This window comes from Enoplosus armatus, chromosome 23 (assembly GCF_043641665.1).
Source record: "Enoplosus armatus isolate fEnoArm2 chromosome 23, fEnoArm2.hap1, whole genome shotgun sequence".
Taxonomy (NCBI): Eukaryota; Metazoa; Chordata; class Actinopteri; order Centrarchiformes; family Enoplosidae; genus Enoplosus; species Enoplosus armatus.
In genome coordinates this window covers 10,299,244-10,319,932 of record NC_092202.1, presented here as the reverse complement: position 1 = coordinate 10,319,932, position 20,689 = coordinate 10,299,244, and the positions used below count along the sequence as shown (strand labels likewise).

General features: G+C 42.1%; 1 protein-coding gene across 1 annotated transcript in view; it reads left to right on the top strand.

Annotated features, from left to right (window-relative positions):
• LOC139305774 (sodium/potassium/calcium exchanger 2-like) overlaps positions 1-20,689 on the top strand; it is a 37,805-nt gene that overhangs the window by 2,582 nt on the left and 14,534 nt on the right. The window contains exons 2-4 of the mRNA XM_070929724.1: positions 13,742-13,780; positions 14,723-14,831; positions 18,127-18,141. Coding sequence (XP_070785825.1) covers positions 13,742-13,780; positions 14,723-14,831; positions 18,127-18,141 — 163 coding nt within the window. The remainder of the gene's footprint in view (positions 1-13,741; positions 13,781-14,722; positions 14,832-18,126; positions 18,142-20,689) is intronic.

Below are 20,689 nucleotides of genomic sequence, written 5' to 3'. Positions count from 1 at the left end.
TGAGATCTAATTGGCAATTTAGCAGGCGTGTGTGCAAATTCATACAGGGAAAAGGCAAGGATGAGTGAGTTAACTCATTAAAGTGTCCCGCAAAATATGATCGAGGGTTTGGTTTTGTGTTTTTTTTTTGTTGGTTTTTTTTGTCTTTCTATTTTTAAGTGACATTCACTACTGTGAACTGAGTGCAGCTTTTTTAATCACTTCTCTGTCATGACTGAGCCCCAAGGTGTCCTTAATCCACCATACAGTACTGTTCAGGTGTGAAGTATTGCATTGTAAGGACAAGGTCAGCTGACCACATGCCCTTGAACTAAACACTTGATTAAAATGGGCTTCCCTGAGATTAGTTCATGCATTATGATATTGGGATGTCCCTGTTGTGTGTTGCATTGCTGCCACAGACAGAAACACAGGCTGTCAGCAGCAAAAGAGAAACAGTGTTGTGGTGTCACCCTAAAGATAAAAGTGTGTAGGTTTGCCTGGTTAGTAACTGGCAGTTGGCCATCAACAATGCATGCTATAAATACCATGTAAAATTCGATTCTGAGAGTAACACAGACAGCAGCGTGATGTTCTGCATTTAGAAGTCATCAGTCAATTTTGCACTGTCTGCGACCGCTGCCTTTCATCTCATTACATAAGTGCTTGGACTGCGACATGAAAAGTTTATTTTGTGTAACTTGTGTATTCTGCTCCTGGTAACATAAAAATAGATGGCTTTGTTTCTCTTATTTTCTCGAAAAATAATGCCTTAGCTCCCAGGCAGAGCAGGGCTTGCTTTTCAATCATTTGACGGATCAGAGGTGTCATTTTTTTTTTTTGCCCAGGGATGAGGTGTAATATTATCAATACAACACAAACAGAACTGTCAGATCTCAGTGTGGACGCTAGATCTATTTAAAGCCATTGTTTTATAGCAGTTCAATGGTCAACCTCATCAAATGTAATCTGTAATAATCTCTCAATCCAGTTAACACAACCATAAATGCTGCATAATGCCATGCACTTAGACTGACTGTGGATTGTTTCACACTCTTTTCCGTAAATCTTGGTTGTGCAAATGCACCTGAAATCCTCATGAGATCCTTTACTGTAACTGCTTAGCACTGACGACACACTGACTCAAAGCTGCATAACCTCAGTTTCCAGTCAGTGAATGAGTCAGATGGAGGTGGAAATGAACTCTGCTTTCACCCGAAAACAAAAATGCCACCGTAACTACTTACTACTACATTAATAAGTTGACAAATTACACTTAAACCTGCATTAACTGATGTTTTGGCCACTTGGGCCAACACAACATTAACATAGCGTATTACCCTTCATTTGAAGTTGTGTTTCTGACCACCTTATGAATATAATTCCAATATTCACTTTTATTTAAAAACTCCTGAAAGAAATGTGTGACTCTTACTCCACTATGTTCACCAGCTAGTTGCTAAATTTGTTTGTCTGATGTTTGGTGCTAGCCACGTAGCATACAGTTGGTTTTTCTGCCTGCTGCAGCTGAAAACTGCACCAGACAGTGAAGTGGAGGGCCATAAAACCAAAACAATGGGCTGAAAGACTTTAGGGGAACAGTCGGTGACAATTGTCTGCTGATTCGTCACTATGAGCGGCCCCTTTCACGTACATATAGCCCTTTTGATCCACTGATAATGTAAACATATTGATAATAGCAGCTTTAACTCAAAACTGGTAGAAATCAGAAGGTTATTTTGAATAACTCATGTAATCCTTCTTCAGAGTTCTCAGTACAGTTGATCCCAGTGCATAACATGTGATTTCATTTGTTCGTCTTTGGCCCAAACAGATGTTGGAAGGATGTATTTACCTATTAGTTCTGGTCTGATTGGTGCTTAATACCTTTGTTTACCTAATGAGTGCTTAGCTGCTGGTTAATCTCACAACAAGGGCACTCTGCCTTAGCTGCGGCGAGTAAGGTTGCCACCTCTGCCATACTTACTCCTATGAGACACGACCATGCAGACTGGCTGTTACCTGCTGTTATCTGCTTTTTACAATTCTGTAATCAGAATGTGTCTTTGGCTTCCTTCAGTCATTTAAATCCACTTAGAAGTGTGAGATGACACTGACAAACACTAGTCTAGAGGAATTATCATTCGTTAAAAATACAGATTTTACACTGACTTCAGAGGATGGAGCTGCATAAGATACATATATAAGCTATAGTTTGTCTGTTTTTGTTGTGTTTGTAGTACATGTTGTGTGCTACTGTTGTCATGTCTTATCTGTCATGTCAGCCTCCCTCTGCGTTACTGCCAAAGGGTGACAGTGTCACACATCTTGGCCCTGTGAGCCACAAGGGTTTGTAGGTCAAAGATGGCGTCATTTCACTGTATTGCTACTTGCACGTTCTCTTACAGCTTCTTAGTCTGGTGGTGCGCAAAGGTCTGATTGCTGAACACTCGGTCACTCAGTATGTGCAGAGGGGCCGAAGGAGGTCACCAACGCATGGCCTTCTCTGCGCCATCTGAACACATCTCCCGCCCACACACTCAGTAAATCCGTACTGTACAGACTGTAGAGACACACAGTTCAAGGTCACTATAGAGCCAGAGGCTCCTACTTCTGCCTCACAAGCTTTGAAGATCATGGCAGCGCAAAATGGAGGAGAATGATTATGACTAGCTCTAGGTTTTCTCTGCTTCAGCCATTTTTCACTGGAAAAGCAACAGATGTGTGTGTGCTAGAGTTGGCTTTGTATGCTGATGGTGTCCCACTGAAACAATCATTTGTCCAACCGTTTTTCTTTTTCTTTCTGTGTGCAAAACCCCCCAAAACAGACCAGTATAACAAGACATCAATGCTGGCATCTTTACCACACTCCACTGTGAATAAGTAGCATTTTTCCATTCCAATCTCTAACACTTTCTTTTTATAGCTATTGTCATAGATTTTATACTTTCAAAACTGCTTTTAAAGAGGTGAGTTTGGGCCTGACATGGCATAAAGTCAGATTGCGTCAGTGATTGCTTGATCTGTCTGTACATGGCATTAGTAGGGTTTTTCATCACATGCGCATCCCCTAGCCCCCTACTCAGGACCACCTCACCAGGCTGGCTCACGCTTATCTTGTTATCTCATGGCCTCTCTTTGTTTTGCTGATGGACTGACTGGCTGCTTGCAAAAATACTGGCTCAGGCAGATCAGATTAGCCAGCACTTTGTGCACTACAGTTTTATGAAAGACGGAGGAGTGACGAGCCGCCCTCTACTTGTTGTCATGATACACCAGAAGTCAGAGTTTGTCAGTAATGATAACAAAGTCTTTTCTGTCATTTCAAAGGAAGAACGTGGCCACATCACAAACAACTGAAGTTGATTATAACAGTTCATTACAGTAGATCCATGTGAGTGTGATGCCAGTATCAGAATGAGCAAATGAAATGACTGATAAGTAATGATAAGACATTCAAGAAGAACCGTCCAACCACAATATTAGATGCCTGCCATCGTCAGCGTTGGATACGCCAGTGTGTATCGAGGCAGATGTTGGTTCTGCAGGAAGGTGCGACCTCTGATGTATTACCAAGCTATAAATAGCGTCACAGAGGCGAGATCTTCCATCAGGATGCGCTTCAAAGATCAGTTACAAGGTGGGTTCTGTGCAGGGAGCAGTGTGTTTGAGTTTCCTCCCTGTGAACTTGGACATTCGGGAAAGAGCGCTGTACACCTTCTGTATATTGACACGGGAAACCGGGTGTTGCATGCTGCTCATTTTTTATTTTTATCCCGTCCTATCCGAGTGAACCCCCACCTCATACACCATAATACCAGGATGCACTGCATGAACTCCATCACTAGCTGTGTATTTCAGTCGTGTGTGACGTGTTCACGAGATTATCTCCCATTATGACGGATGTCAACCTAATTTTCAGCAAAATCCAGATGTGCACTGCTGAACTCCAACCAAATTATGAACTACTGCTGTTTCAGATTCTTTGGGCTTGAATGGATTTTGCTGTAATAAAAGCAGTTGTCAAGCTAATTTCTAGGAAATCCTGTTGAAATACCCATTTTTAATTATTTTAATTCCCTTGTCCTTGATTTGTACTGTGTATTACTACAAAAGTGGCGAGAGTACTCATGTTTGTATCCTTTCAAAAGGGAAGTTGTAGGAGTGACCTTCGTTTAAACTGAATGAAAAATAGGTAGAAGTCGATAATGTGTGTGTGTGCGCGCGCGCGCATGTGTTTCATGCGGGCCCAAGGTTACTGACGGCTAGATAGAAACGACAAAATAGAAGCACTCCACAGCGAATACAGAAGCAGAAGAAAGTAGAGGAAAATAGCGGTACTGCTGATTGGTGCCTGAATTATAAAGCAAAATTTAACTGTAAAGAAGCTAAGCAGAGCTGTCTTTGTTCATGCGATCATGTGGTTTTAAGGTCATATATGCACATGTGTCTGCAAACACATACAGTATATACCTACTCTCACAGAGAAACGGAGTTGTTTTAGCGTCTGAGCCAGCCAGCGACAACATAGCCAGAGTCCAATCATTTAAAAATAAAAAGCCTGCGACTTTGATCTCACCATGACGATGAGAAGTCCAAGTTTTATCATCTGTTCCAGCTGTGGCTCCTTGTCTAAGGGGGGGGGGGGGGGCTACTGTAGAGCCAGTAATTGGGTTTTGGAGGTTTTACCTGTTTGCGCTGTTAGACCAATCAATAGAGATAAAGGTGTCTTTCAGAATAAAGGAACGGGCCAATCAAAACACACAATGTCGGGTGTTAGGAAACTATAGCCAGAGTTGCTTCTTTCACCGTTTCTGTTCTGTTGTCTAAATTCTTTTCTGTCAGCTCTCTTGGCATTGTCGTTGTTCCTCGCCGGCGCTCTGCTTTTGTCCAGATTCAATTTTAATTGCATTCAATGGTAATAATAGTGCAAGTGAAGTTCTAATTTGCATCACATGTGCTGATGGCTGCTGTTTATGTTGTCCTCGATTGGTTATTGTACTGTTTGGCTTTCCCTTTCATTCTTATCAGAGCAGACAGTGGCTCTTCACTGCCTTCTCAGTGTTGTTAATGGTTTGAAGGTCACCCTGTCACTTGTTACAGTGTCTGTGTGATTATCAAAAGCACAATGTAGTCTGCTTTAAAAAAAAGAATAAGTAAAACAATGGAGCTTATTGTATTTGCCATAAAAAGACATTGGGAGTTGATCCACTTCAGAGATGGTTGCACAACAAAAGGAAATGTGTACTTGCCCCCTTATACCAATGACTTCCAAGTTAATTTCTGAACAAAACTTTTCCAACTTTGGGAAAGTAATTGAGAATAATGTGCAGATTAATCGATAATGAAAATAATAGTTATTTATTATAGTTAGTTGCAGCCCTCCCTGAGTCCTTAATGAACATAAATGCTGGTTGTGTGTAACATGCATAATGAAGCCAGCATTGTGTTTGTATTGTTCAAATCTCTCAACTTCATTCCGAGTGTAAAACACTCGTTTGCAATCTACCTCATCACAGTCTACATGCTGTTGTTTTCTGCTCCGATCCAGTCACACTGAACCCAGTCTTTGCCCCTTGGTGCAGTACCATGGACAGCACCATCTCTGCCTCACTGGTCTTCATGCCTTCAGTCCTTCCCCTTCTGTACGTTTCTGTGAAATGCCATGGTGGCAATTTTCTGTGGCCGCTCCACACAAAAGGAAACTCTGCAACAAGGAGAAGGGTTAAAGGGAAAACCCAAGTCATCCCGCATGTATATGGGGGCTTCCTGAAGTCGGTGACACTTCCAGTTGTTCAGAGAAGCTACCTTAATCTAGCACTGGGGAACTGGCATAGACACGAACTGCTGGGTTGTTCAAAGCCGCCACGCAGAGGAGTGGATCTCAATAGGCCCGGATCATGAAGCTGTGAATCTTTAATGCTTAATGAGGGCGTATTTTGATGTGACCTAGACAGCCTGAATAGCTCTGGCTTTAACTGCTGTCTTCCTTGGAGGCCATTTCTATTTGATGTGTCCATTGTTTGCACCAAAGGGTCATCTTAGCTCCTGAGGCTAGCAGGTATTCAGATCAGCAGATATGATATATGAACCGATGTGGTTTAGAGTCATAGGTATACATTTTATTTTGCTATAAAAAATGATTTTCACACATATGACCCTAAGTCTCTTTACAGTAGTCAGTAGCTCATGGCCACGAAGGTCAAGGCGTGTATCCAGATTTAGTAACGCAGCCCCTGTTCTAAAGAAATTCTGGAAAACTTGAAATTCGAGATTGCTGGGGGGGGTTTCTTTTTCTTTTTTTCCAAGGGAGAGCCTGAAGGTGAAACGTTGAGGCTTGCAAGAAACTGAAAGCCTTATCGATCAAGGGCTATTTTTGAAAGCGGGGGTCGAATTAGCTAATGTAACTGCACTGTAAAAGCATCATGTGAAGGGCACCAAAATCCCTATCTCATGGGTGTATGGAATGACACACACAAACCAGTGAGATGGAAACCACGCATATGGTTGGAGGTGGCCGAGGACTGGCGGGCCTGACATGCTTAACTCCTTCCTCGGGGGGATTTTTGACCCTCTACATCAGCCTCGCTAAGCTGCAGCAGCTGAACATTACATCAGCTCTGAGAGTCGTGGTTCATGTAATACCCGTAATTTGTGAAATCCACGGTGATGATGTCTGCACAGCGCGGAGTGCTGGTGTATAGATCTCACGGTTGCAGACAGACCCGACACCGCATAGATAACCGCAGAGAATTTTAAACCAAATTTAAGAGAGTAAACTCTTAAAATGGAAGTGATTGCAATCAGACAGTCTCTAATGAGCTAATTAGAAAACGCTCTGGGACTCAGTGAATCTGCTGAAAGCCTCTCCTCCTCCATTGTCGTCTAAGAGGGTTACCACTCATGCCCATCACTGACGGACAAATGATGCATGAGGCAGCCCCTCAACCCAACCCCATCCCCACTCAAGCCCACCAAGGTGACCTGAAAGGGCTCCATCAGCATATTACCCCGTCTGTACTAACTGTGACTGGCCAGCAGGAAGCTTCCTCCGCATACTGCCACCTCCACCTCCTCTCTAAGATAAGGGTCTTCCGTGTGTGCACTTTGCCTCAGATAGGAGGTGACTGGCTGCTGAGCTGCTGACAATGCAACAAAACAACAAAGCAAGCCAGTGGTCAGGATTATGTGAATGAGACGCCATAAAGTAATAGCTGCTGCCTAGATGGGATACCCAACCACAAAACAGAATCTCTTCATGATGTGGGCTTTGCTTGTTAATATTTAAGTAGGACTTAATTACAAAACTAGATTAAAACTGAGCTAAAGAATGAGTCTGATGATACTCTGTTTCTTAATCATCAATGAGTCACACTATTGCACTGGGTGACAAATTCCTTCATTACGATGAGCATGGACACTGTAGTTTATTTTGATTCAAACATCGTCCTGCTGTCGTAAATTTCACCAGAGCTCCAAATGTATATTAATCCGCGGCTGAAAATAGTCCCCAGCAAATGTATTATTTACTCTTCTTTGAGTAATACTTGCTGCAGTGCCCAGCTGTTTTAGGAAATTACTGAGCCTTTTGAATAAAAGTGAAATGAAATGTTTGTGAGTAGGAATGAATTGGCTTGGGTCTGAGAACAGGGAATTTGAAAAGTATTGAGTGATGGACTAACATATTGTTGGTTGTGGTCTTCTACTGGGATTTGTTGACCGGCCTTATCCTTTTTAAAATAAGACCAAATAAAAACGGATCAATTTGCTGGATTTTTGGACTTATAATAATATAGATGTAATATAGAAATGTGCTAAGTATCAAGTTGGTGCTCCTGGTCCATTTAGTGCATTAAAAGTATAAGCTTTCTGTTTCCATTTGTATTGACAGAGAAATCAGCTGTTCAGACATCCTGTCCCACAGCACCGACAGTATGCGTACCACAATACATTGTATATTAGGTTTGGGAACTGTGAAAACTAGCCCAGGTTGGATGTTTACTCCTGATCATATTATGGGTGAGTTCCTGTTCACTAATGACATTGACAACGATCTCAGAATCCAGGTGAACTTGGTACATCATAGGACTGTATCTTGGTTTCAGTTTACATTGATGGGAAACTACAGCACAAATGCTGCCAGATGCTTCTAGCTATCAGCTTCTGCTGGATCCGTTTTTGTGGTCCCATCTAAGTACTGCCACTAGTATCTCTGACTTTGTCTGAGTGTGTGTGTGTGTATATATATATATATATATATAGCAGGACACAACATAAAATGTGAAGTTATCCATAATGTCATCTGTGCACAATGCATGTATACTGGGAAGTCTACTGGAGAATGCTACAGCAATACCGAGAATACTGGAAAGTACTGTGGATGCTAGAGCGTAGACAATACCTGGAAAAAAGCAGGACTGTCTGGTTGCCTCAGGGCAACTAGATTTGGACCACTGTCAACAATTGAGTTTGGTGTGGTTGCCTGTGTTGGGAACCACTTCTCTCAATAAAATGAAAGTCTTTCAGCACCAGGAACTGACAAGGCAGAAGGACCAGGACTGATATAGCTGAAACCAAACACATGACAAGAAATAACTTTATCAAGAACTCTTAGGGCATGCAGATAAACAGGAGAGGGCAGCCAAAAAAAATCTGGGGCAGAGAGTGCTGCAGCAGGAGCACAGTGGTCACGCTGCAGAATATAAATGCAGGCTCCTGGAAGAAACTTTTGTTCATCCTTTGCTACAATCTCAAAAACAAAGAACCCTGTTCAGCCTTTTATTGTTTACTGCATCTGCAGATCAAAACCAGCTCTGATCTGACGGGAACGACAAACTACAGATTTGATCAGGTTTGCAGGAGGTCATTATTCCATCTCTTGTATTTACTCGGCTAAAACATTACATTGCACAAGTACAATCTAAATTTAATCTGGTGAATAAGTGATTAAATCACTTTTGGAAGATTATTATTAACTCAAGATTCAGTGACACAAGAAATGTGACCTTACAAAACTCTACAAGCACATGGAGTACTGATAAGGAAATGACAGAAATGACTTGTTTCTGATCAAACCCAGCTTTGGGTGATTACATTCCCTTGGAAAAATGACACAGCAGTTTTTGTTCCCCTGTTTGTCTCCCAAAAGCCTGAGTTTGATTGGTTCACGGGAGGGTGGAGTAAGAGGAAGCAATTTTGGCTTAGTCCTGGTGAGCATTGCCTTGTGGGAAATCAGCGTCGTGGCAGATCCTGTAATTAGTTCTGCTTGTTAGAAAAATGAAGGGGTTACTAATTAGCAAGTGGATGGCTTCTTGACTTGTTGTGCATCTTTTCCCTCCTTTCCTTGAAGATCATCATTATTGTCTCCCGGCAGAGAGAGAGAGCGAGAGAGCGAGAGAGCGAGAGAGCGAGAGAGCGAGAGAGCGAGAGAGCGAGAGAGCGAGAGAGCGAGAGAGCGAGAGGGAGAGAGGGAGAGAGAGGGAGAGAGAGGGAGAGAGAGGGAGAGAGAGAGAGCGCGAGAGAGCGCGCGAGAGAGAGAGCGAGAGAGAGCGAGAGAGAGCGAGAGAGAGAGAGAGAGAGCGAGAGAGAGAGAGAGAGAGAGCAAGGGAGAGAGAGGGAGAGAGAGAGAGACTGCTCAGTCGTGCTGCTCAACAGTTTAGCTCTAACACAGTGAATCTAGATGGACAAATCTCGAAGGGTGTTCTGTCATGCTCTGACAGACAGGCTGCCTGCTGTAAGCACGTGCAGGCATACGCCTGGAGCTGCAAGATTTCACTTTTCAAGTTTGCTTAACAAGCCAGGCTGGCTGGTTTCTGCATATCTTTACATACGCAGGCTCACAGATGCTTTATTTATAGAATATCCACATCTACGACAGTTTCAAGACGTAAGAATTCATCATGGAAGAAATGTCAGTTCTACTGTGATGTAGCTTTTGTCCCAACAAGCCTGTGTGACTGGCTTAATTCTTGGCTTGCATTATTCTTCCACACTACCTTGTGACAGCAATTGAAATACTGTACATTGTAAAGGCCTGTATGGGCATTTTTGCCATTAACAGCTGAAGAAATTGCAATTTGATTACCTGTTTGTTTAATCCGTACAAAAACTAAAGTGTCAATTTTTTGTGGCAGTTTTCCCAGGGGTCATGTACCAAACTGTTTCTTGGCTGGGAGCAGTTGCCAGGCAACAACCGGCCAAACCTGACCAAGAAATAGTCCGCCACATTTATGCATTAAACAAACAAAATATAATTTATTAATTAGTGAGCTTTAGAGGTGCAGGTAGGTGGATTTTCTTACTTACGTACAAAGCCAAGCGAGCTGTTGCCCCCTGCTTACAGTCTTAATGCTAAGCTAAGCTAACTGCGGTAATATTTAGCATACAGACGTGAGAGTGTATTTCCCAAGTTGTCCAAGCATTCCTTTAATCTAAAGTTTGTGTTGGTTTCCACATGGTGATGAAGAGAGTATGGTTAAAGGTTGGAAATAAGCTTAAAAAATAATGCAGTCAGCCAGTCTTTGTAGCTATACCAGTGAAATTCAGTTCAGAGTCTGTATCGTATTAACTCAGTTAAGACAGTGTATAAACTGTTTGTGGGTTGGTGGATACTTTCATAGTTTCTGTTTCTGTATTCATTCAGTGCTGTACTTGGGAGAAACCAAAACATTCATGTGATGCTTTTCTGGAGGGTTAATTTATTGCTGCTGAAATTGCAGTAGAAGGTGTATTGTAATTATGGCAGTTATGGTCCCTGCTTTCACATCATTCACATTTAGATTTTGGAATTTAATTCCCTGCAAACTCTCAGAAAACTAAGCAGCGCTGAAAAGGAAGTTAAGTGGAAATAATAAAGTGGCTCAAGATTTATCAAATGTAATACTGATTGCTTTTATCAGAATTCATTGTATATCTGGGATATATTAAGAAGTATATTAAGGATTTGAAGGATCAAGCACAGCTATGATGGCTTCAATCAAACCCCACCACTGGCAAACTAGAAAGTGTATAAAAAAAAAGAAGCTATTATTCTCCTGTGTAATTTGGCGTGGATGTCAAAGCATAAAGGAAATGCAAATCAAATTCATCCAGAAATAGACCCCTTTTGTGCACTCAGATTGCATATGAGAAGACCTATAATCCGCCACTGATGTTTGAAAGTCAGGACTTCCAGCTCTGCTGTCACCCATGTGCACAGATTCCTCTGAAAGTCCCCCATTTAAGCTGTGGGCAATTTGAGTGGTGAAAGCGAAAGCATTTTTGCATGATGTCACACTCTCCATCGATAATTCTCCATAGCACGGCGTTACATGCATGTGGCTGCAGAGGGACATTTATCTCCCTCAGCTGATCCGCTTCCAAGAATGATCCTGATGTGACATTACGTAAGAACTGGAAGGCAGAGCTGCCGGTATTAGAGAACACACAAACTCCAGAGAACATACTAATCTCCCTATGTGATTATTAGTCATAATATTTAACGCTGGCTTAATGAGCGACCCACGGCGTAATCTCTATCTGGCACATTCACCTGTTCTCTCCTAACCCTCCTGACTTGCCTTTGAGGAGGGTGATTGGGAGTGAAATAGTATAATTATACCTCGAGTATGCAGGGAATTACCCTGAAGATATGAAATGGGGAAAAAATGAGGTTATAGTTGAATAGCTCTGTGGAAAATCTCAGGATTAGCTCAGCTTCTACTCGATTTTTTGGCAAATGTTTAATTTCAGCTCCCTCATTTCTGTAATTATTCTGTAGCTATACAGAGGCAAACCTAATATATGGTAAATTATGAGCTGTGACACAGTGGGTACTGACATTCACAATGACTGTAGTGGTGGATTCTCAAAACAAAATCTCCAATGTAAATGTTCCTTAAAGTTGGATGTGTGCTTATGATCTGGCACCTGGTCGCAAGGTTTAGATAGAGTCCCGCCCTCACACCCTATACAGCGCTGTTATTGGCTGGGTGCTACACACCACTGCCCAAAGGATGACGCCCAGAAACGTCCCACACATAGCAAAATAAGACAAAACAGACCGAGGGCAGCGTCTCTGCAGATAGAGATACCGCCACAAGTGATGATTGAGAGGGATTCATTTTTGCCTACACATTGTTTTATCGGAAAATCCTACTCATTCCACCTTTTTAAGGTGTATTTTATTTGATTTAGTCACTTCATAATCTTGCTATAATCAACGAAAGAAGCCATAAACTATTTAATTTTCTCTTTTTTAATCCAGAAATCTGTTGGGACAAATGTTAACACCCACATAAGCTTTCACCTCATAAACCGGAGTTAACACCACACTCCTCCTTCCTGTACAATTATCAAGAGATTTGATATTCAATTCAATGCAGCGCCATTTAGCATGCTAATGAATCACTGGGTTGACGAGCCTGAAGGCCCTCTTAAAATTTGTATGTTTGCCCTGCATTTTTAAACATTCACAAGATCAAACTGGATAATTTTCTATATTTCATTTGGCATTTGGCATCGTGCACTTAATCAACACACACCAGTGCCTCCACATTTCTGTCTGAAAACTGTGTAGGATGTGAAACAAAGCCTTGATATGCGAAGATCTGAACAAAAGCTTTGTGTTTGTTCCCTTGCAGTTAGAAGCAGAGGCCTTAAGCGACTGTTATTTCACACACACACGCACATTTTTGGAGATGAAATGAGCGTAGTTCAGTCGGTGAAAGGCTTTTGTTTCAAAAATAGACTGTTACAGTACTGCACATGCCAAATAGGCCCGCTGAGAATGATGGCAGAGCCTTGAGTGATTGTTAAAAGACTGGAGTCACTTTGCCGTGATCTGGCATGTACCCACTCTCAGAGGCAAAGTTAACACATTCAAACTGGCCGCAATGAACATGCAAAGCAAAGTTTTTTAGTTTTTAGACCCCTCAGGTCTAAAAAAAAAAAAAAGTTGTTTACTTAGGAAATTGTTTGAAATTTGGGGAAGCATGATTATTTGTTTTCTCTCCGTGAATTAGATGAGAAGATTGATACCATTCTCATGTCAAATATAAAGCTTCAGCTGGTTGACGGTTTGCTTAATTTAGCACACGATTTAAATCAGGGGGAAGAAGCTAGCCAGAGTTAACAAAATCCAGGCACCAGCACATTTAAAGCTCCCAAGATAACATGTTATAACTTGTTTGTTTAATCCATACAAATAGATGTGACTTTACTGACAGTACTCGACTGGGCAATTGAACAAACAGTTTGGATGCAACGATCAAGCTATTCCTTGTACGTCCTCCCTCTTGGTTTGGCCCTGTGACCTATGGGTCAGAAATAATCCTTTACCATAACATAGACATCATAGTGGTGTCAATCTTCTCATCTGACTCTTAGCATGTGAATAAGTGTATTTCCCAAAATGTCAAACTATTGAATGTCATTTTCCCTAATAATAGTTAATAATAGTGTGTACAAAGATATGCCAGAAATTCTGAAATGACATTTTCTGAATGAATTTCGAGGAAATTCAAGTAGACAATCTAATCTTGCTCGGCTTGCGACTGACACAGTAGGCAGGCACATTAGTTGGGAGGAATCTGTCCCTCAAGTCTTGTCTACTTACATCACAGTCAGTCGTCACAATCACTGTAACTGTGCCGTAATGTCTCTCTCTATCGTCTTCTTCATCTTGTCCGTGTGGTTGTGTGCGGCATGCTTCACATCTGTGTCCTGTTTTCTCTTTCTCTCCCTCTCCCCCCTTTTTCTTCTTCTCTTTGTGTTGGATGAGAAGGCGAGTCCTGGGGCGCCAGAGGATGACGGAAAGTTGTCGGTAGGTCCTGTCTGATTGACACTCTTCCCGTCTGCTTCTGTGTTTGTCCCTGTTTCTGTGTAGACGTAGTAGTGTAACTTGTGCTTCTCCCACCATACTGTGAACAAGACATGTACAGTGTTATCTCTAACCTCCAGCCTCCCTGTGTGCAGCGAGTAGCTCCGTCTGTTTTCCAAAGCCTTTTTGCATTTTGTACACAGCATGCAAAAGACAATTGAGGAAGGGGCATGTGTTTCGAAAGACTCCTTTAATGCTTGTACACTTCAAAAAAAGCATACCAGTGTTTAGTTTTCATCCAGATCCTAAAGGAAGAAGATAAAAAGGAGCAGCAGAAGGAGAATCTTCAGGGTCACACCAAGAAGCCACATCTTACACAAGCCCTGCCAGTCTACATGTCTCCCTTGCCTCCCGCTCACACCCATATGGGCCTGTGAATTAGCACCTGACACCTCCTGTGCCTACGCGTCACCTGTGGGCGGCCAAAGGGGAGACACACTCCAAACAGCTGCCGCCTGCAACGGTGCCTGATTTCCCACAGTTCTCAAGTTCAGCTTCAACGGCTGGAGTGACCTTGGCGAGGGTTGTTTTGGGAGAAACAACTCATTTGCCACTTGAACTGTGAATGCCTGTCTTAACCCACGGGGCTTATATTTTTAAGAAGCTGAGGCACTTTATGATAGTTATACTGGGTTTCAGGTTCTGCTTAGGGGTTTTATGCAAAAGAGGATTAGGGAATCATATTCCAAACAGCTTGGATTTGAAATGGCTCTCGTAAAGTGCTTACAATTGATAGACTGATGTTAATATCAGCGCATGTGCTTTATGACAGAAATAAGAATGAGTTGTTGGACCTTTTTTTGCTAGTAGGAAGCATGTCCTAGGTAAAAAGTCCCATCCCGGGCAACAGGATGTTTGATTGACATCTTGTTTCTCCTCTCACAGGCCAGGCCTCGGCTTCAGAGGGGGGGTAGTTCCGCCTCCCTGCACAACAGCTTGATGAGGAACAGCATTTTCCAGCTGATGATTCACACGTTGGACCCTTTAAGTGAAGGTAAGACAGTCAAACAAGCTGCAAAACACAACTCTTCAATGATGGATTTCACATCTAACGTGCCGGATATACGGCACAGGTGTTCGTTTTACTGTCCATAATTGTCTATTTTCAGGTTGATCTCGCCTTGAACTTGTCATCATTCTTATCTTTTTCTCTTAAAATGACCTAAATCCTGTTTTCAAATGTATCAGAAATGTACGTAAACTACAAATTCACTGCCTTTACTGGAAGAAAACTATGTTACGAGCACATAACAGATGTTCATGCAGTGAACATGATTTAACATTGTAAGAATAACCAAGCATCCATATGGTGTTTTTGGCAAAGTTTTTAATTCAGTCCAAATAAAATAACCTCTTCAAATCCAGTGTCTCTACCATTAGGATTTAGAATTTCTACTTTAGCCCCGATATGCCTACACTGAATTGATCCCTTTTTAAGAAATATTCTGTACGAGACAAGGTGATCTCGGTGCTGTGTCAGAGCACAGCCGAGGTGGAAGATCATTTTCCTTTAATCCAAGATGAAGGCCTATTAGCTAAGCTAAAGGAAATGTAAAACGGCAGTGTCAGTGCTCGGCGCAGGGGATGAATATGTTAATACGCCAGGGGAGGTGCAGTGTCATCCCATCCTCAACCCACCACAGAAAGAGAAATTCACGTTAATAGGGAGCAAACAGGCAACAGGGTTTGTCATTAGAGTGTCTTTTTTTTTAGCTTTAGTGAAAGGTCTTGGATGTGGAAGCAATATCTTGTGACGTGATGAATCCTAATCCTTAAAAAATGAATATTTTTGTTGAAGCTAATTCCTGTTGGAATTACTGGATGGTGTGTTTTTTATTCCCCTTTTCCCATTTAGTTTTCATTGAAATGTATTGTTACTGTGTGTTACTACAGAAAACAAATACCACATAGGCCAAGGTCAAACAACAATTTATAAGCATAAAACCATGGCCAGACTAAATATTTCCCCCTGTGGATAGATGTGATCGCATTAGCAGACATCTGCTCAGTAGTGAGGAGGCATTTCAGCTTTCTCTGAAATGACTGTACATTCCTTGAAAGCCAAACCTAGAATGAGTCAGCTCAGGAAAGATTAATAAGCTGTGCCAGGACGGGCCTTAAAGTGGCCATTAACATGCATCAACTCGTTGTCGTACACTGAAGCCAAGGCGTCCCGCCTCTGAGTGTATTCATCTTTCTATCTCGGTGATTAAAATGTAAATCATAGCCTGCTGGTGGAATGGAATGGAAGTCTGAATGGCCAGTCGTATATACGTACAAGCGAGGGTTATACATACTCCACCCTGCCACTCCTTGCAGAGCCATTTGTCATTTGGTCTTCTTCGGGGCATCTAGCATGCACTGACGATGGTAGATGAAATATTTACTGCTCGTTTGGAGGCATGAAGATAATAGACTGGATTGTACGTGCTAAAACCTAAAAGAGACCTGTTTTCTGTTTGTGTTCCGGTCTAGATCGCTACCAAGCATCTAAAAATTCACGTCAAAATTCATTTACTATGTGTTAATAGACATTAAGTTTCTTAATAGTGGATTTAAAACAGTCAAACTGTCAAATTCTGCTTCAGTATGAATGCAGCAGAGAAGCGAGGATGTTGTACTAGATTTGACTGATGAGTCTTTTGGCAAATAACTGACTGGAAATTAATGCACTGAAACAACAACTACAGTGTGACATGACATGAGGATTGAATTCATTACCACAGAGAACAAAAGCAACACTTCGTTTTCGCTTTGATTTGAATATATTATTTTGAATCCTCCACGTAGCACGTTTGGAAGTTTTCACACGCGCTAGTGAACATATAACGATGAAATTGGTCTTGAGTACATTTTAAAATGCACTCATCACACGCCTCATTCGTTTAGTACGTTTAAAAGAAATCATTGTTCCTTTACCGTAAGGGCCCAATAAAGGTCGGCCCCATGCCCAGATGAGTGACTGTGTTCTATGCACATTTGCTGATATCATTAATGCAAAGGAGCATTTTGTTGGTGAGCTCGTGGCGTGGAGAGAGACGAACAGGTGCATCCATCAAAGACCGAGGCTGTGCTGCTTGTCCTTGTGTGCTCTTAGGCTTTTTAAGTGTAGCTCAGAGGGGCCGTGGGGGAGCTGGCAGAACTCCATCCATACATTTTTCATAGACATTTCTCAAAATAAAGTCGTCTGTGCTTCCGAGCCAAAGGAAAGTAGGAGGTTGTTTTGCTAGTGCTGGGGACTGGTTACCTTTCACTTGTTAGACTTTTAGAGTGGGGGTAGTTTGCAATGTGTGTGTGTGTGTGTGTGTGTGTGTGTGTTTGTGTTTAAAGGGTTTTTCCTGGCTTAAACACTAACTCTTCGCTCCTACAGTATTTGGTCTGTATTGTGGCTGACCGAACAAATTTAAATGAGAGTAATCCTGCTACATCATCACCTAGTGATATCACAGTTGGCAGTGATACATTTAATGCAACACAAGGAGGTTTCATTTCTGCAAACATAGCCAGAGTTTGGTTAAGGCAACATGAAATCTTTTAAATACTCTATGCCGGAAAAACCTCAGTTAATCTTTGTGGAAGTCTGAGAGTATGTGTGTGGGCATGCATGTGTGTGTGTGTGTGTGTGTGTGTGTGTGTGTGTGTGTGTGTCTCTCTCTCTATATATACATAGTAATAGTTCGCCATTTTGGGAAATACACTTATTCGCTTTCTTGCTGAGACGTAGATAAGAAGATTGATACCACTCTCATACTGTCCATTAAATATGAAGCTTGAACCAGTTGTTAGCTTAGCTTAGCATAAAGACAGGAAGCAGGGAGAAACAGCTGGGTTAGGGTTAACCCCGAACAGCATCTCAAAAGCTATCTAATTAAGTCCTTTATCTTGTTGGTTACATTCTTATACTTCTGTTTTTGTATGGATGGAGGTGGTAGGTGGATTTTCTTACGTTTGGACAGAACCGGGCTAGCTGTTTCCCCCCTGCTTCCAGCCTTTGTGTGAAGCTAAGCTAAGTGTGCCCTGGCCCCAATGTCATATTTAGCGTACAGACATGGGAGCGGTAACGATCTTCTCATCTAACTCTTGGCAAGAAAGCAAAAGGGCACATTTCCCAAAATATCCAATTATTTTAAGTTCAAATAATTCAGTCAATTTCCGAGCATAATATTGACTGTCATCTTGGAATAATACCTATCAATGATTTAATGTGTGCTATCACACTGAATATCACCTGGATTTATCTTGTCTCTGTTTCTGTCTTCCTATCTCTCTTTCTTCTACTATCCCCTCAGAATTTGCTGACTCTGGTGAGTTACTCCTCTAATTTTTGTAAACCCCTGCCCCCCCCCCAAAAAAAACTGTTTGTTCTCATTCCAACAGCCTGGAGGCAACTCTCTTGCCTGACGTCGTCCCCTATGTATACATTTCCCAAGCGCCGCTGTGCTGTGTATGTGAATTCTGTACTGTCCATCCCTGCAGACTCTCTCCTTCAAATATCTCATTCTCTTCTGTGGATGTATTCTCCCTGGAAACCCTCTGTGACCATTTCTGCATTGTTTCCATTGTCCCTAATCCTCTCTCTCCTCTTATGAAACTCTTTTAGTTCTAGCTTTGTATTACTGCCGTCTGCGAGACCGACAGAAACCCAAAAGGAGTGGTTTTGGTTTTCCCTGTCCGTGTTGTCCTCCCACTCCTGGTCTTTTACAGACATTTAGCTAAACATGCCAGTGGTGTTGGAAGAAGATGGAGTATCACATCCCAGGTCTCTCAACTTGACAACATTGTGCTTAGTTCATGAATTTGTGAATTGGGCCGAAGGAAAAAATATGTCAGCCGTTTTCTCAGTCTTCCTCACATGCCCTTCGTCAGGATTCAGAGTCAATAAGAGCTTGACAGAGCAATTAATGAATCTACAGCCTTTTACAATTAGCTGTTCCCACCAAACTATTATTGATTGAAGTGTTCACATGATCCTTGAGAGATACAGTAGATGTTTATTCAGGATCCAAATTATATCCAAGAACAACAGCTTTCTTGTTCTTGTTATCGTGAATGTCCTCCATAGACCTTTAATCGTGCATGTTTTTCATTGGAGAGAACATTGTAATAGTCTGGCACAGTAAGTTCCAGGCACAAGTGCCTGCATCTCTTTTTCCATCAGTGTGGAGCTACAAACAATATCACTTAGGAGTGGCATCAAATATTGAACTACAAAGAGAGATGGGGAGGGAGAAGGGCAGAGTGGCTCTCACTCCACTGTCTGAGCCTTCAGTGGATGGCTGAAACAAGCCTCCCAAAACAGCACTCAGAATTCAGGCTGCGTGCATGCCTTTGGCTCAAGCCCTTCAATATGATTTATCACTCCGAGACCTGAACTCTGGTGGTGAGTCTGTGCATATCCATAGCTGATCAGATACTTTTATTAAATACATACCTTTCTTACAATAATCTACCAGAACTAAGATAAAATTAATTGGCCTTGTTTGTTCCCGATATCTGACAATAAAAATCCTTGTGTTTCACTGCTCTGCGATGATGTACTGCAGTGCTATAAATATGGCGGCACAGACCAGCGATCTCATCAGATGCTTTCCTGCAGATCATTATCTCACTGAGATGGACTGGAAAGATCGCTCACAATGCCAATGTCTTTGTTGATGTTCGGCCATTTTTATTGAGCAGACGTCGTACCAAAGTCCTCCACAGGCTGAGCATTGAGAGGACAAGGTCGTTTGGGTAAACCACGATACACCCATGCTGGCAGACACTATGCTTATTGGGTAAACTGGTGACACCAAAGAGGATGTGGCCCACTGTTTCATTGGAAGTTTCGATGCAGACACGGAAGGAAAACAGCCAAAGGGCAGCAAATGAGGTTTATGTGTGTACATCATTTTGTGACTATGAACAGGACAAAATGGATGAAGCAAAGGAGGATAAAGCAAATTCAGAATTTTCTATGCTATGACTTTCCATTATTTTAACTGGCATTTAGTGTGAGAGGTAAAAGCATTCATCCAGCCAGCATTTCCAGTCCCCCCCCCCCCCCCCCTTCCCTGCCAGCAGTACTGCCTGTGTGGTGACCCAGGGCCCCATTGATCACATGGTTCAATAATGCACTTACTGTCACTGACCTCCCACCCCTTGTGCAACGGAAATATATTTTCCATTTATGCAGATATAATATATTGACATTCTGCTGTGGGCTTTTCGTTATTTGTGTCGCAGTAACACTGTTCTTACAACATTTTTTTGAAATAGATCACACATAACACCAACATCAAGATGACGCAGGCGTATGTTTGAAATGGTAGCATTTTCCTTTTTTTATACTTCAGTTTGTACAAATTAAACAAACAAGGTGCTGGAGGTGCTGGTAGACAGTTTCACCCTCTTTCCAGTCTTTGTGCTTAGGTAAGCTAACCAGCTGCTGTTTCCATCTGGATATTAAAGGGACGTATGAGAGGGATATTGATCTTTTCATCTAACTCTTGGCAAGAAAGCAAATAAGAGTATTTCTCAAAACTATTCCTTTGATATATTTTAACGTTCATACGGATATATACTTATCTAAGGAGCAAATACATTGCATTTGATAGATAATCGTACCTCCAGTATGTTATGTAACTGTGACCAGCCAACCAGCACCTATCGACCCATCATCCCTCCAATCACATCACCAACACACAGTCATACACACACACACACACACACACACACACACACACACATACACACATGCCCCCCCCCCACCCCCACCCCCACCCCCGAGCTCACCCTGCGCCGGGTGGGTGAAAGAATCAATGTTAAAAGCCTTTTTGCTTCAGCACAGACTGTGAATTTCCCTGACACCCC